Genomic DNA, 13,844 nt, shown 5'->3' on the forward strand with positions numbered 1-13,844 from the left:
GAATATAGTGGACATCAAAACTGTTAAAGGGATCATGAAGCAAAAATGTCGCTTTTTGTGAAAGAGTTAATGGCCATAGCCATTAGTTTTCCACTGAGTGAAACTGAAATATTCAGATTACCTGTTACATTCTGCAAAAATAGAAATATGCCCTATTTGTGCAAAGTGGACAGATGTACAAATGAAGTAACTTTTAGCCACTGGGCACTTGTTTTTGTCATTCACCAACTTTTCCTAAACTAGTCACCAAAAAAGAGCATTGTTTGTCACTTGTCTTTACTGGGCTATGCTATAATCTAATGTGGGCACACAAAGGAGAAAAGCATAGCTTCAAAAGACTTGCATTCCCATAGTATGTGACAGGTGACTTTCAAGGGGAGGTGGGAAGGTTTCTGTTCAGTTTTCTTTGGCATTTCTAATAAATGCCAAGTGAATCTGTATCATGTAACACCTCTCTCTCCCTCTCCCTCTCCCTCTCCCTCTCCCTCTTCCTCTCCCTCTCCCCCCTTCTCTCTGCGTGTGTGCGCGTGTGTGTCTGTCTGTCTGTCTGTCTTTCTGTCTCCCTCCCTTCCTCTTTTTCTCCCTTAGGAAGAAAAGTCAACCTGCCAGTGCTCCAGTTGTGAAAGTTGATACCAAGGGGATATCAGTAAAACAGGTCCTATAGCACGTGATGAATGAGGTGAATGAAGATGGACGTTTCAGCACTCTCATGGGATCTGTGCAGAAAAATAATGAATCTATGCAAGATAACTCAAACCAGAACAGTAATGACAGCTCCCAGACAGAAAGTTGCTCTCCTGAAAGTGCTCAGCAGGAGTTCTGGAACTTCTCTTACATGCAAGTACCGGGACCACTAGAGGCTGCCAGCCAGCTTCAGGAATTATGCCATCGGTGGCTGATGCCAGAAATCAGCTCAAAAGAACAGATCTTAGAAGCTCTGGTGCTACACCAGTTCCTGTCCATTCTGCCCCAGGCGATGAAGAACTGGGTGCAGAAGCATCATCCCAAAGATGTCAAACAGGCTGTGGCTCTGGTCAGCTGCTTGGAGACACAGCTTGATGCAGTTCCCAACAAGGTGAGAAGAAAGATTCCTTGTAATGCACAGTGGCAAAGGGCAAAGGTCGATATGTCTTGGTTGACAGTTATCAAAGAGTGAGACAGCTCTCATTCCCTTAAAATAGCTAGGCAGAATCAAAAAATCATGTGTTGGTAGTCACTCCATAAGTTTGAGAGTCCCTAGCAAAGTCTTTCATGGCTTTAAAGGGGAAATTTTTTGTTCTCTACTTAAGACCAGGAATTGATAGTGGTGGACCTGCTCTAGCAGACCTAAGAATACAAGACTTGAGATCATAGAAACAGAAATGAAAGGCAAGAAAAGAATGTTAAGGGGCTATCTAGAACATGTTGCAGCATTTATAGAAACTAAAGTAGAGGGTAGAGAACAGAATCACAAATTAGACAACATTGGGGAGAGTACAAAGGAAGAAATAATGCAGAAAGCTAAGTGGAAACACATTAGAGAAAAATGCCCACAGAGGTACAGAGACTCTAGATGCTGGGACTAGAATCCTTTGTTGAAAATACACCCCTGAGCTGAGAGAGAAGGACTTCTACTGGCCTGTCCACCCTAGTGATTGGATCTCCACAGCTCTTGGTGCTGTGGGTGAGTGGAGATCCAAGTTACACACCCAGTGACAACAGGAACAACCTCCTTTCAGAGTCCAATCTAAGAATCTCAGGCAGAGTTTATTTTTGCTGTTTTATGGTAATCAAATCATGCAGAGGGAGGTTGGAACTCATCTATCTCTTTATTATTCTCTTTATTCAATTCCCTTTCCCCTACAAAATCCTTCCTTAATTCTAGATTTCAAAGTTGGCCTGGCAGAAAATACTTTTACGTTCAGCACTTTATCTTTGACAGAGAAGGAAAAGAGACAAATCACTTCATGACGGATAGCACCCAAGAAAGCAAATGATCAAGGAAACTTTAGAGCAACATACCAGTATGCCCAAAGCTGGTGGTACCTTAAGCTGTGGCTGTGTTAAGTAGCCAAGGAGACTTCTGGATAGTAGAGGGCTAGAAGAAGTCAGATTGCTTTTTGTTATTGTTTTATTTTAACACTTGCCTTTTTCAGGCAGCCTTGTTTTTTGTTTTTTCCAGGCGGCTAAGACCCCTAGTGTTCCGGGCTTCATTAGACCTTTACTGACCTCCAGGCACAATGAGAGTGGAGACTAGATATTTCACAAGTGATTCACTGATCCACTTGCCTACTTGTGGCCATCTCAGTTTCTCCACCTAAATTCTTTACTAATAATTTATTTCTTCAGCATGCATCCTATCACATGATTCACAGGCAGGAACTAAAACCACTTCTGCAGTAGTATTCAAGTCCATACTCTTCTTCAGGGCTTGTTAACATTTGAAGATATAGAGATGCAATTATCTAAGGAAGAATGGGATATACTGAGCCCTTCCCAGAAGACACTCTACAGTGATGTAATGCTGGAGATCTACAAGCTAACCACCTCTCTAGGTAAAGGTAACTCCTTTCCTTTGTGTATAAGTTGTGTAACCTGGACTGTTCTTATGAAAAGTACACCCTGGGAGAAATTCCTTGTTGGACTATAATTGATTCAGAATGCATCTTCACTGTTGAATCCAGAACTTCTTTCTATTTTCTGGATTCTAATGTTTTATCAGATGTTTGGTTTGGAGGTAATTATCTGTTAAGCTATTATGTTTATCTTCTTTCCATGGGCTTCTATAGAATAACAGTTTTCTATATTTTTTTGTTTTAATTTTAGTTTTAGTTTTTCAAGATACAGTTTCTCTGTGTACTCTGTGTAGCTCTGGCTGTCCTGGAGCTCACTATGTAGACCAGGCTAACCTCAAACCCACAGAGATCCACCTGCCTCTGCCTCCCAAATGCTGGGGTTGAAACATGCGCCACCATCACCACCACCACCACGACCTGGCTCAGCATAAACATTTTTAATTTTAGTGACGATCAATTGGTCCTGTTAGAGTATATGGCTCTGCCATGAAGGCTAAAACTCTTGACTCCCTTAGCTGTAGATACCTTTAACTTTTCCTAAATCTTTTATTTTGTTCTTATATTTAAGACCACGCAATTTTGAATTAATTTACATAAAGAATGAAGTTGAGGCTGAGCCTGAGGCTGATTTTTTTTATCTATAGAAATCTATATGAGTCAGGGCTCTCTAGAGAAACAACTTATAGGACAAATATCTATGAACATATGTATCATTTTATACAACTGTGATGTATATATTATATATAATTTATATAATATATATTTTATTATATATAATTTATTTTATTAAAGTGAATTACAGGCTGTCATCCAACAATAGCTGTCAAGCAACTGATGGTCTAAGAATCCAATAGTTGATTAGCCATTAGTTTCTCTGTGTACCTTGTGTAGCTCTGGCTGTCCTGAGACTGGATGTCTCAGGTAGTCTTCGATGTGCTCTGGAAGCCTGAAAAGGTGAGCTCTAATGCCAGTGACAGAATGGACTTGCCAGTGAGGACAAACAAGCAAAGAAAACAAACTGTTCTTCCATGTCTTTTATATAGCCTGTAGACCTTTTGTATAGGTGTGGCTCAGGTTAAGGTGACTTTTCCCACTTGAAAGATACAGATTAAAAGTGGGTCTTACCATTCCAAACTATTTTTAGCTAATGTATAGCCTGGGATTTGTACATTAATTTATTTTAATTATATTAATTAATTCAAAGACACAAACATTTTATAAATATGTGAAATCTAAAAAGGCAGAAGGAAAGGTCAAGCTGAAGAAGATCAAAGTCTTATTTGTACAAAAACTACTAATTTGTTAAATTTAATGGCAGCAGTGGGTGAATCCTGGAAAGACGCAGACCCAGAGGCTTTTTGGTTTGTCCAAGTCTTGGTTTGGTTTGGTTTGTTTTTAAGAATTGTTTATTTAATTTGTGTATGAGTACACTGTAGCTGTTTTCAAACATACCAGAAGAGGGCATCAGATCCCATTACAGATGGTTGTGAGCCACCATGTGGTTGCTGGGAATTGAACTCAGGACCTGTGGAAGAGCAGTCTTAACCACTGAGCCATCTCTCCAGCCCCAAGCAAGGTTCTTTGTGCTGCTGTGCCTTCTCATGTTTGTCATTGCTGTATTCCTCATTTTTCTGGCATAGTGTGATTGGACAAAGATAGACCCTATAATCTCTTATCACTGATACCTGTGCATTAGCCCACCCTATTGGGCAAATTTCCAACACATCATCATGAAGATGAAATTTCATGAAATAATGTTGTTTAGATGAATTAATGATTTTATAGAACTCTCAATTTGATTCAGATAATTTTAGGATGTTAAGACAATTGATAAAAAGTTTAAAGTTTGAATCAAAAGGAGTAAGTGCCTCTCCCATGTAGAATAGTAAAGGCTACCTGACAATGAATACAGTGAGCTTCCACACATTACAAGTACATAAAGTGCTCTAGGAAGAAAAATAGGATTGAAACAAATTAATGATGAAAGAAATCCTTCATTCTAGGTCAGATCAAAAGGTGAGGCCACAGGTATGCACCATGATAAAGTAAGGCCATGTACAACTACAGCTTTAGCCAGGCGGTGGTGGCGCACGCCTGTAATCAGAGGCAGGGGCAGGTGGATCTCTGAGTTCGAGGCCAGCCTGGTCTACAGAGTGAGTTCCAGGACAGCCAGGGCTACACAGAGAAACCCTGTCTCGAAAAAACCAAAAAAAAAAAAAAAAAAAGTTTAAAAACATCTATAGCTTTGAACTTATAATGAGCTTATAGAATAAAAGATAAAGTTAGTGCTTTGAACTTATAATCAATAATCCTGCTGTAATTCTCTCTTGTGTAACATTTTATCTGTTTCTCAATGAGGTAATACTTCCTCTTACATAGAGAACTTGGTCTTAGGGGATATAAATGGACAAAAGGTAAAATAAAGTTGTTGAAGTGTCTCTTAATCTACCAAACATGTGTATATATGCATATGTCCGTAAGGTTGCTGGAATTTGCTCCACCCATCAATTGTGTATATATGTATATGCATCTGTGGGGGGGGGGGTTGTTGGAGCTGGCTTGTTTAAGTTTTCTTCATCCAAAGTAGATGGCCATGCAGGTTATCATGTGTCCTGCACACAAATGCATACACACATGAATACACACACACACACATACACACACACACACACACACCAAAGCAAAGTGCTGCATTTATATTTCTATGATAATAACTTGATCTTTAAATATTTTCTGCTGTGCATATGCATTCTGCTGTTCTGAATTTCTTCTTTGAAGATGAAAAAGACAAATTCTACCTGAAATACCAAAACAGCCAACATTCTAATGTATTATTGGTACTACTCCCATTCTGTTTCCGGTAGTCTCTCCAGATTCAGCCTCCCATACAGCTTCAGCCGTGGCCATCACACCTACCACAACTTAGAGGACACACTAACTTAGAGGACACACTTACTCACCAAGCTACTCTAGTGCTGAGACTAGTATACCAGGGAGCTGCACCCCTTCTCTGCACACTGCTCTAGTTTGTAACTTATGTGCCTCAGCCTTCCATTCCCACTGTAACAACAGCAAGGGGAGCAGTTTTCATTTTTATTTTGTCATTATACCACTTTATAGACAGATGTCACAGACTTCTATTTTTGGATCTTGGATCTTGTAAGCAGAGTGTACTCCCTATAAGTTTGGTGGGTTTGGATTTTTCTTGTCTTGTTTTGTCGTTGTTTTTGTTTTGTTTATGTTTTTTTTTTTTTTAGATTTCATGGGAATCCCCAGGATTTTCCTTGTAAGCAGCCATCCATAATGCCTTTAATGCCTTGATGGAATGCATTTACTTCAATTTCCTGTATTTATGATATTGACAGAATTTCTACATTTATGAGAGGTGTTTTTCCTAAATAGATGTGTGATTTTTGCCATATACTTTTCTTTTGTGAATTAATAGGAGCATTTGAATTTCATTTTTTTTCCTATTTTTCACTTAAGACAGGTTTTCACTGTGTGTCTTAGGTTGGGCTTAAACTCTCTTCCTTTCATCTCCAGAGTTCTAATGTTACACATATATACGATCATGCAGAGAGAAAGGCACTGGAGAGAGAGGAAGAGAGCCTGTCATGGGCTTTTGAAGGCTCAAAGCACATCCCCAGTGACAGGTCTCCTCCAACAATCCTAATCCTTTTTAGGTTTGCTCCATTGTCAAAGCAGTCAAATATATGAGCCTGTGGGAGTCATGGTTATTCAAATCACCACATGCACAATATTCATTTCTTTTGGGAAGGTAGTTTAAGACAGCATTGTGCAATGTAGCCCATGCTAGCTTTGACTTCGTGAGCCTTCCTCCGGATATCTCCCTAGTGCTGAAATTTACAATCTTGTGTAATAAAGCTTGTACTTTATGCACCTTGTTAGTCCCTAGGTCTTGTATTTGATTTTGTTGATCTTGGTAGTGACTTATAACTTTTATTACTGGTTTTTGAAAAGGAGGACTTTATGATTTGCATTTTCTTTTTAAAATTTTTTTCTTTATTGATATATTTTTTATTTACATTTCAAATGATTTCCCCTTTTCTGGGCCCCAACTCCCCGCGAGTCCCATAAGCCCTCTTCCCTCCCCCTGTTCCTCCATCTACCCCTTCCCACTTCCCTGCTCTGGAATTCCCCTATACTCTTGCACTGAGTCTTTCCAGAACCAGAGGCCACTCCTCCATTCTTTTTGGACATCATTTAATATGTGGATTATGTCTTGGGTATTCAAAGTTTCTAGGCTAATATCCACTTATCAGGTAGTGACTTATCACTTTTATTACTGGTTTTTGAAAAGGAGGACTTTATGATTTGCATTTTCATTTTTAAAATTCCATCTATTCACATTGGTTATAGGCTCATTTACTTTTTGCAAGTTTCTTGGGGAGAGAATTTAAAGATTATTGCTTTATGAACCATCTTACCTATGCTCTATACATTTTGATCTGTATATATTTGATATAGTTTAACTTTCTTTTTCATTCAGATCTAAGTATATTAAATTTTCCTTTTAAGGAGTTTCTTTAAACCATACATTAATTATAAGCATATTGTTTCCATGTGTCTTTAAGACACACCATTTGTGGTTTTGCTTTCTGGTTTGATTGCACCATCTTCAAATTGGCCATTCACTCAAGTAACAGCTTTCTTAGTTCTTAGTCTAATCAGTGAATGTTTATTCTACTCTGATGATTTTATCTATTGCAACAAGATTGCTCAGGTCTTTTTTGTGGGTGCTATTTTAGCAGACACTCACCCTACCTTAGTTTAGCATGCAGGGTATTTGTTATTTTAATGTGGCTTTCTTCCAGTGAGTTCTGTTTTCAGAGCCTTAGGTGTGGCATGAATTTTGTCTTTTGGCTCTTCTAATACTGCTATTCTACCAGGAGTTCTGGATGATGCTGTCTGAGTGTGTAGAAGGCATTTGCCTAGGCCAGGTATCTCATTGTGGAAAGGAGAATCCCTACACGGGGAGGAAAAGACTTCCTAAGCCAGCCAATTGTTATAGCTGGGTCTCTCCTGATAGTTCACTTTGCTGTCTCTTGTTAAGAGAAAATATTTCTTGCCTTCAGTGTTAAAGATACTTCTTGTTCATTGACCTTTGTATGACAGCATCTCTCTAGATGGCGTTGTTTATACACATAATTGCCTCTCCTCTCCTTATGGGAAGTCTCTATGCTGGTCAGGAAGGCAGGTACACTTTCCAACCTGCTTATTGTTGGTAGATACCAGGAGAATTCCTTTTCAGAGTCCAGCCTGGGTTGTATGATATCTACCTTATGGTTTCACATTCAGTTTGAGAAAGGAGTAAGCCTATCTAGGCAGCCTTCTGCAGATAGTTTTGGGGTTGGGAAATACTGGGTTTGAGTTGCTGCTTTCTTCTAAGTGTTTTTGTTTTTCTGAAATTCCTGAATCCCAGAACTCTTTGCCTCCTTTTCATTTTTTATAATTTCCTTCTGTGGCATCTTGCACTATTTAATGGGCCTTTTGCTGTACCTAACAGAGTAGATCTGTACCATTTTTTTCAACGTGGGCCAGAATCAATAGTTTATGTGTTTCTTTAATTGTTATCAACATTTCTCTCTATTCCTTTAAATTTTATTTTCTATGAAACACCTGACTCATTTTTTTTCTTTCCATGAACAGGGATTAAGCCAAAAAATGTCATGGGAAATGATCAGCCTGGATCTGCCTCTACATCAACAACAGAAGCGAGACCATCAAGGGCCAGAAAGAAAGCTTCCCAGAAAAAACACTGCAGACAAAAACACAAGGATAAGCACAGAGTTCAGGAACATGGCCAGGCTCTTCCAGGGAGGGAAATAGGGATAGCTTCAGTTTCTCAACAGCAGATTCTAAGACCTGTGGCTCACACAGAAAGCAACACAGTACACAAACCCTTTAAATGTCGGCATTGTGGGGATAGATTCAGAATTCCTTCTGAGCTTGCTAAGCACCAGAGAGTTCATACCATGGAGAAGCCTTTTACATGTCAACAATGTGGTTGTAGCTTCCGGAGGAGTTCAGATTTTAAAATGCATTGCCTGACTCACCAAGAAATAAAACTACATCAGTGTTCCTGGTGTCAGAAAACCTTTAGTCGTAATACAAACTTAGTTAAACACCAAAGAATTCATGCAGGAGAGAAACCCTTTAGCTGTATTGAATGTGGGATACTGTTCATTCAGAAATGTCACCTCATTAAACACCAGCTAACCCACATTGCTGACCGTCCCTATGCATGTAACCTGTGTGAGAAAACGTTTAACAGACGATGGTGCCTTCTCAGACACCAGAAAAATCATAGTCAGGAAACTCAGACAGAATTCCTGGGCTAAAGGAAATCAGCATATTGCATGGACAGAGTGTAAATAAGGTTAAAAGTTTAGAAAACCTGAGAGAGTTATGTTTCGCATCATAGAAAGTCTACACTTTCCCAGTGCATTTTATTTTCAGTGTTAACCACACAATTTTTGTTTATGACTTTATGAATAAAAGAAATGAAAATTTGACAACTATGTAGCTACATTTTTTTTTCTCAGACACTATCCTCTGGTATCAGGTACCATGAACTCTGGTTTCGTTCTTCACTCTTTCTCAGAAGAGATGTAAAATGCTATTAGGGCCCCTGAAGTCAGAACGAATTAATATTCATGGGATAGTTTCAGTGGCTATAATTTTTATCGCCATAGACAGCCAAAACCAAGAATCAGGGAACTTCTGAACAAGATGAAGAGTATTGTGTTTTCCCTAGGTGTTACCACTGTAGTTGTCAAGGAAGTCTGGGAAGCACAAGAACCTAAGAAACTTGTAAGCATTTGAACTCCACTTGTAATTCTCTCTGTACACATTAGTTCTCCATATACTCACTGAAAGCTTTCAAATGGGTGCAAACCACTCCTGTACCTAAAAGGAGGTTCACTTTGTGATTTCTTAACCCTAAATGAGTATAGCTGATTTCTCTATAGAAAAGTCTGTGCATTTAATTTATTGATAAGGGCATGGGGTGGGGCTTATGTACCCTCGTTGACGTGGTATAAATCTGATACTAGAAGGGGTCATCCAGAAGTAGTCTGGCAAAGAAAGACATGTAGCTTATACTTAGGGTCCCCATTAGAACTAGGGTAGATGGAATCCCAGGTTTATGGTGAAACAGCAACTGCTTGACGAGGAGGATTTTCCTTAAGATGGCTGTGGAGTCAAAGAAATGAATCCGGGCTTGTGAGTTCATGAAAGATGGATTATACTGTGCTAGCTACTTTAAGTGACACAGCAGGTTCACACACACACACACACAAACACACACCAGTGTGAATTCACTCCATCAACTCAGAGAATAAAAAGCTCCATATTAATAATAGTGTGAAATGAGTTTGGGCTAACACCAAAGAGAAACTGGCATTGAGCAGAATTTTTTAACTACTATTAATTAACACCCAACCCTAGTTTCCTTTATTTCCTCTGCTAGCAGTCCTCTCCTCCCCTTCCCTCCACCCCAATCCTCTCCTCACTTTCTCTTCAGAAAAGAGGAGATCTCCCATAGATATCAACCAGCAATTCAAGTTGCAGTAAGACTACTTATCCCCTCCTATTGAGGACGGACAAGGTCAAGGGCCTGGCAGAATTGCACCCCTTTTGATATGGAAATAGTTTAGTGGGTGGCAGCCTTGGTGAACAAATCTTAACAAAAATGCACCCTCAAGAACCATAAACTCTTAATTATATTATAAGTACAGCTTTACTTTTAAAAAAATCCATTTACAGTTTCTTCATCTTCCAGGCCTGATGGACACAGTGCTCTTTTAGTCAAATTACACTTTTGCATAACTTAGTATTTCCTACGTAAGTTTCTTGCCCTTTAGAGCATCAGGTTATTGTTTTCAGCTGTTCCTGCATCCTAAGGAATAAACCATAAACAGAGTACATAGCCACAGTTTCTGTCATCAGTGAGGAATTGGTCTGTTGCATTTGGTATGCAGATCCTGAGCCTCTGAACCTAGCAATGGTGTGCAAATGCTGCTGTGAGCTAAAGGAGGAACTAAAGGACAACTTCATTAGGCGTTCAGGGCTGCTTGCAAACACTGTTATTAGATAAAAAAGGGGTATGGAGGAGCTGGCACTTTACCGCAAAATCATTTGTCCCTGGTCAATATGGAAAGTTTTATACACTCCTGAACATCATCTCTTCAAATTTAATAAATTTTAAGTTTAAATTATAGTAATAATAATAATAATAGACTGATGTCCCAAAAATGATGGAATACTAAATGCTTGATCCAAATTCTGTCATAGGAAAATGTTTCCGTGAGGATCTTGCTTAGTTTTCTGTATGTATAAGATAAGTGGCCTCTCTCATGCATGCTTTCCCCCTTTTAAATTCTGAGTATGTGAAGAAAATTTTTAAAAAAATCATATTGTGTACAGAAAACAAATATGAAATGGTTTCAAACTGAGATGAGTTTCATTTTGCAAGTAAGATAAGGACCCTAGAGTTAGCAATCAAGAACACAGAACCCAACACATAAAACACAACAAAGAAAATACAAAGCACACTCAAATAGACAGGCAGGCAACAAATTAGTGAATATATGGACTTTTTTTAATGGAGCACAAAACCTCCTCTATTCCCCATGAGAACAAAATGGAATCCCTCTTGTTCAAAGACTTTGAGTAGAAATTCACCCAGCATCCTTTCTCTTCTATTTGATTAGAGCTGACTCAAACCTGCCAAGATTCCAGGGCAGGAAAAATAGTCTCCCTCATCCACTTTGGGTATGTGAGTTTCCAGTTTGTGTTACAGATGGCCGCATGCCTAGGCAGCTAAAATAAAGCACATCTATGCTAGTGCAATTCCAGAAGGCAGAAAGTGTAAAATCAAGGTGCTGGCTAATTTTGCTAGTGCCTGGAACCTATAGGTTGCGACTCCTTGGGTGATTGAATGTTGCTTTCACAGTTGTCTAAGACTGTCTGCATATCAGATATTTACATTGCAATTCATAACAGTAGGAAATTACAGTTATGAAGTAGCAATAAAATAATTTTTATGGTTGAGAGACACCCCAACACAAGGAAGTAGATTAAAGAACTCCAGCATTAGGAAGGTTGAGAACCACTCTCTGGAAGCATTAAAAGAGAAACCATGGTTGTCTTTGGGAAAGATACATTTCTACATGCCTCTGTGTACTTTGTTTTCTAATAAACACCATGACTTAAAACAACTTATGGAGGAGAAGACATTTTTCATTTCATTTTTTTGGTTTTGAACCTTTAATGAGAAAAAAAATATGGAGCGCAAGTACACAGTGGTCGCTGAGCCACTGGGAGGACTTTGGGGTCACACATGACACATCTAGTTAACAGACCTTACAACAGATACACACAGTCACAAAATACCAAAGTGGTGGCTAGCAAGGTTACATCTTAGCATGATACCTAATCATTCAACAGCATATTTGGGATCCCGAGGCTGATAGGGAAAAGATGATGAGATTCTGGGCATTGCAGGGTGCCCTCAGTACATCAACCTCAAGCAACAAAATATGTCTCAGCGACTCATCGTGCTTATAACCATCAGTCGACTCTTTGGGTACTCAGCCAATTTTAAGGTATCTGCTGCCTGCACAAGCGCCGCCCACTCCACTTTGGGGATCATCAGTGCCCCGAAGTGGGGGTTGAACTCCATGGGAGGATGCGAACCTCGGTGGCCTGCAGGCACAGTGGGAAGCCACACATGCCCATGCCCCACGGATGCAAGCTCAGGATATTGTAGGTGAGCAGTTTCATGTTGTCACACCGGAGCTCGGGACAAGACTTTTTTTTTTTTAATCAATCATTTTATTTGTTTACATTTCAAATGATATCCCCCTTCCTAGTTATCCCTCAATAAACCTCCATCCCATCCCCCTTTCTCTCTCTCCCCTTTGGAGAAGGCTCATTTTGTGTTACACTTCCATAGGGTACTCCATCACTGAGGGAAGTCACGGCAGGAAGCCATGTAGGAGCGAGCATAGGCAGGATACATGGAGAAAGGCTGCTTATTGACTTGCTTGCTCATTATGGTTTTTTTCAGCTTTTCTTCTTAAATTATTTTAAAACTTCTTTTAACTTTTATTTTAATAATATGTATCTACTATATATAAATGTCACATAAAATATAAGAGTGTTTTGCTTGGATGTCTGTCTGTGCACCATGTTTGTCCAGTGTTTACAGAGGCCAGAAGAGGGCGCTTGGTCCGCTGATACTGAAGCGACATAGGTGGAGCTGTGAGAGCGGCTGCCTGAGTTCTGCGATTCAAGCCCTGGCCTTCTAAAAGAAGAGCCAGTGCTCTTCAACGCTGAGTCATCTTTCAAGTCCCACCCTCAGCTTGCTTTCTTTTATATTTTAGGACCATCTGCCCAGAGATAGCAGCACTCACTGTGTACTGGGTCCTCTCCTATCAACTGTTAATGAGGAAAATGCCCAACAGGTAAACCAAACCCAGAAAGACAAACATTGTGTGCTTTCTCCTATGTATGAAGTTAGCTTTTAAGGTTTATATATCTGTGTTTCATTTAGAATAACAGAGATTAGCTATCTAGTAAGGCACCATGAAGAAGGAGGAGACCTTCCAAGGAAGGGGAAATAGAATATAGTGTTAAAAAGGAATAAAGAGACTTTCAGCATTGGGCGGCGGCGGCGGCGGCAGCGGCAGCAGTGGCTGCTCCAGCTGAAGGGCCATCAGCAGTGGAACCAAGGCGTCACAGGGACCAGTTAGGCCCTGCGCCCACGACCACTGACCTTCGCTGACCAGCCGGGCAGCAAGCAGCTGCAGTTGTGCGGCGCCTTTCCTGCACGGAGGCCACTTCAGAACTCGGCCTCCCACCAGTCAGGAGAGGAGCATCCATCTTGGATCCGTACTCCAGGAATCGGACAGACTGAGGTACACAAACATAATCCGAGGCCAACACCGCGGTGGTCTGAGCCCGACGGGCGTTGGCCTGCACCCAGGCCCTGGGCGGGTCGGGGGGCCATCGGGGTGCCAACCCAACCAGGAGGTTTTTTGCCCAGGCCTGCGAGCGCGCCGCTGCCATTTTGCCTGCAGGACGACAGAGAGCTCAGGCGGGCAGACCTGTAACAGGCATAGCCTAAGGCTAACAAAGCGGGGGTCCAGGCCCCAAAAGGCACAGGACTGACCCCAAGAACTGGGCGGCTTGGTGGGCCATCTGTGAGTCAACCCGCCCAGGTGATTGTTAGCAAAGCAGACTCTCCCGGCGCTTTCAGGGAGC

At 40.5% G+C, this 13,844-nt stretch overlaps 1 protein-coding gene and 1 pseudogene across 1 annotated transcript; one reads left to right on the forward strand and one right to left on the reverse strand.

The window, feature by feature from the left end:
• The first annotated feature begins 670 nt into the window (after positions 1 to 670).
• LOC127674697 (zinc finger protein with KRAB and SCAN domains 4-like) lies at positions 671 to 8,917 on the forward strand. The gene is made up of 3 exons (XM_052170348.1): positions 671 to 1,075; positions 2,408 to 2,534; positions 8,226 to 8,917. The coding sequence occupies exons 1-3, from the start codon at positions 671 to 673 to the stop codon at positions 8,915 to 8,917; spliced, it is 1,224 nt and encodes a 407-aa protein (XP_052026308.1).
• A 3,094-nt stretch (positions 8,918 to 12,011) lies between these two features.
• On the reverse strand, positions 12,012 to 12,362 carry LOC127675797 (multifunctional methyltransferase subunit TRM112-like protein; annotated as a pseudogene).
• Positions 12,363 to 13,844: the final 1,482 nt, after the last annotated feature.

Source organism: Apodemus sylvaticus, chromosome X (assembly GCF_947179515.1).
Source record: "Apodemus sylvaticus chromosome X, mApoSyl1.1, whole genome shotgun sequence".
Lineage (NCBI taxonomy): Eukaryota > Metazoa > Chordata > Mammalia > Rodentia > Muridae > Apodemus > Apodemus sylvaticus.

What these genes read in the sequence shown, in the direction of transcription:
- LOC127674697 (XM_052170348.1), top strand. Translation starts at nt 671, where the DNA reads ATGAATGAGGTGAATGAAGATGGACGTTTCAGCACTCTCATGGGATCT. An exon ending in TTGATGCAGTTCCCAACAAG is followed by an intron (nt 1,076 to 2,407) that starts GTGAGAAGAAAG and finishes ACTCTTCTTCAG; the next exon opens with GGCTTGTTAACATTTGAAGA. An exon ending in CAAGCTAACCACCTCTCTAG is followed by an intron (nt 2,535 to 8,225) that starts GTAAAGGTAACT and finishes TTCCATGAACAG; the next exon opens with GGATTAAGCCAAAAAATGTC.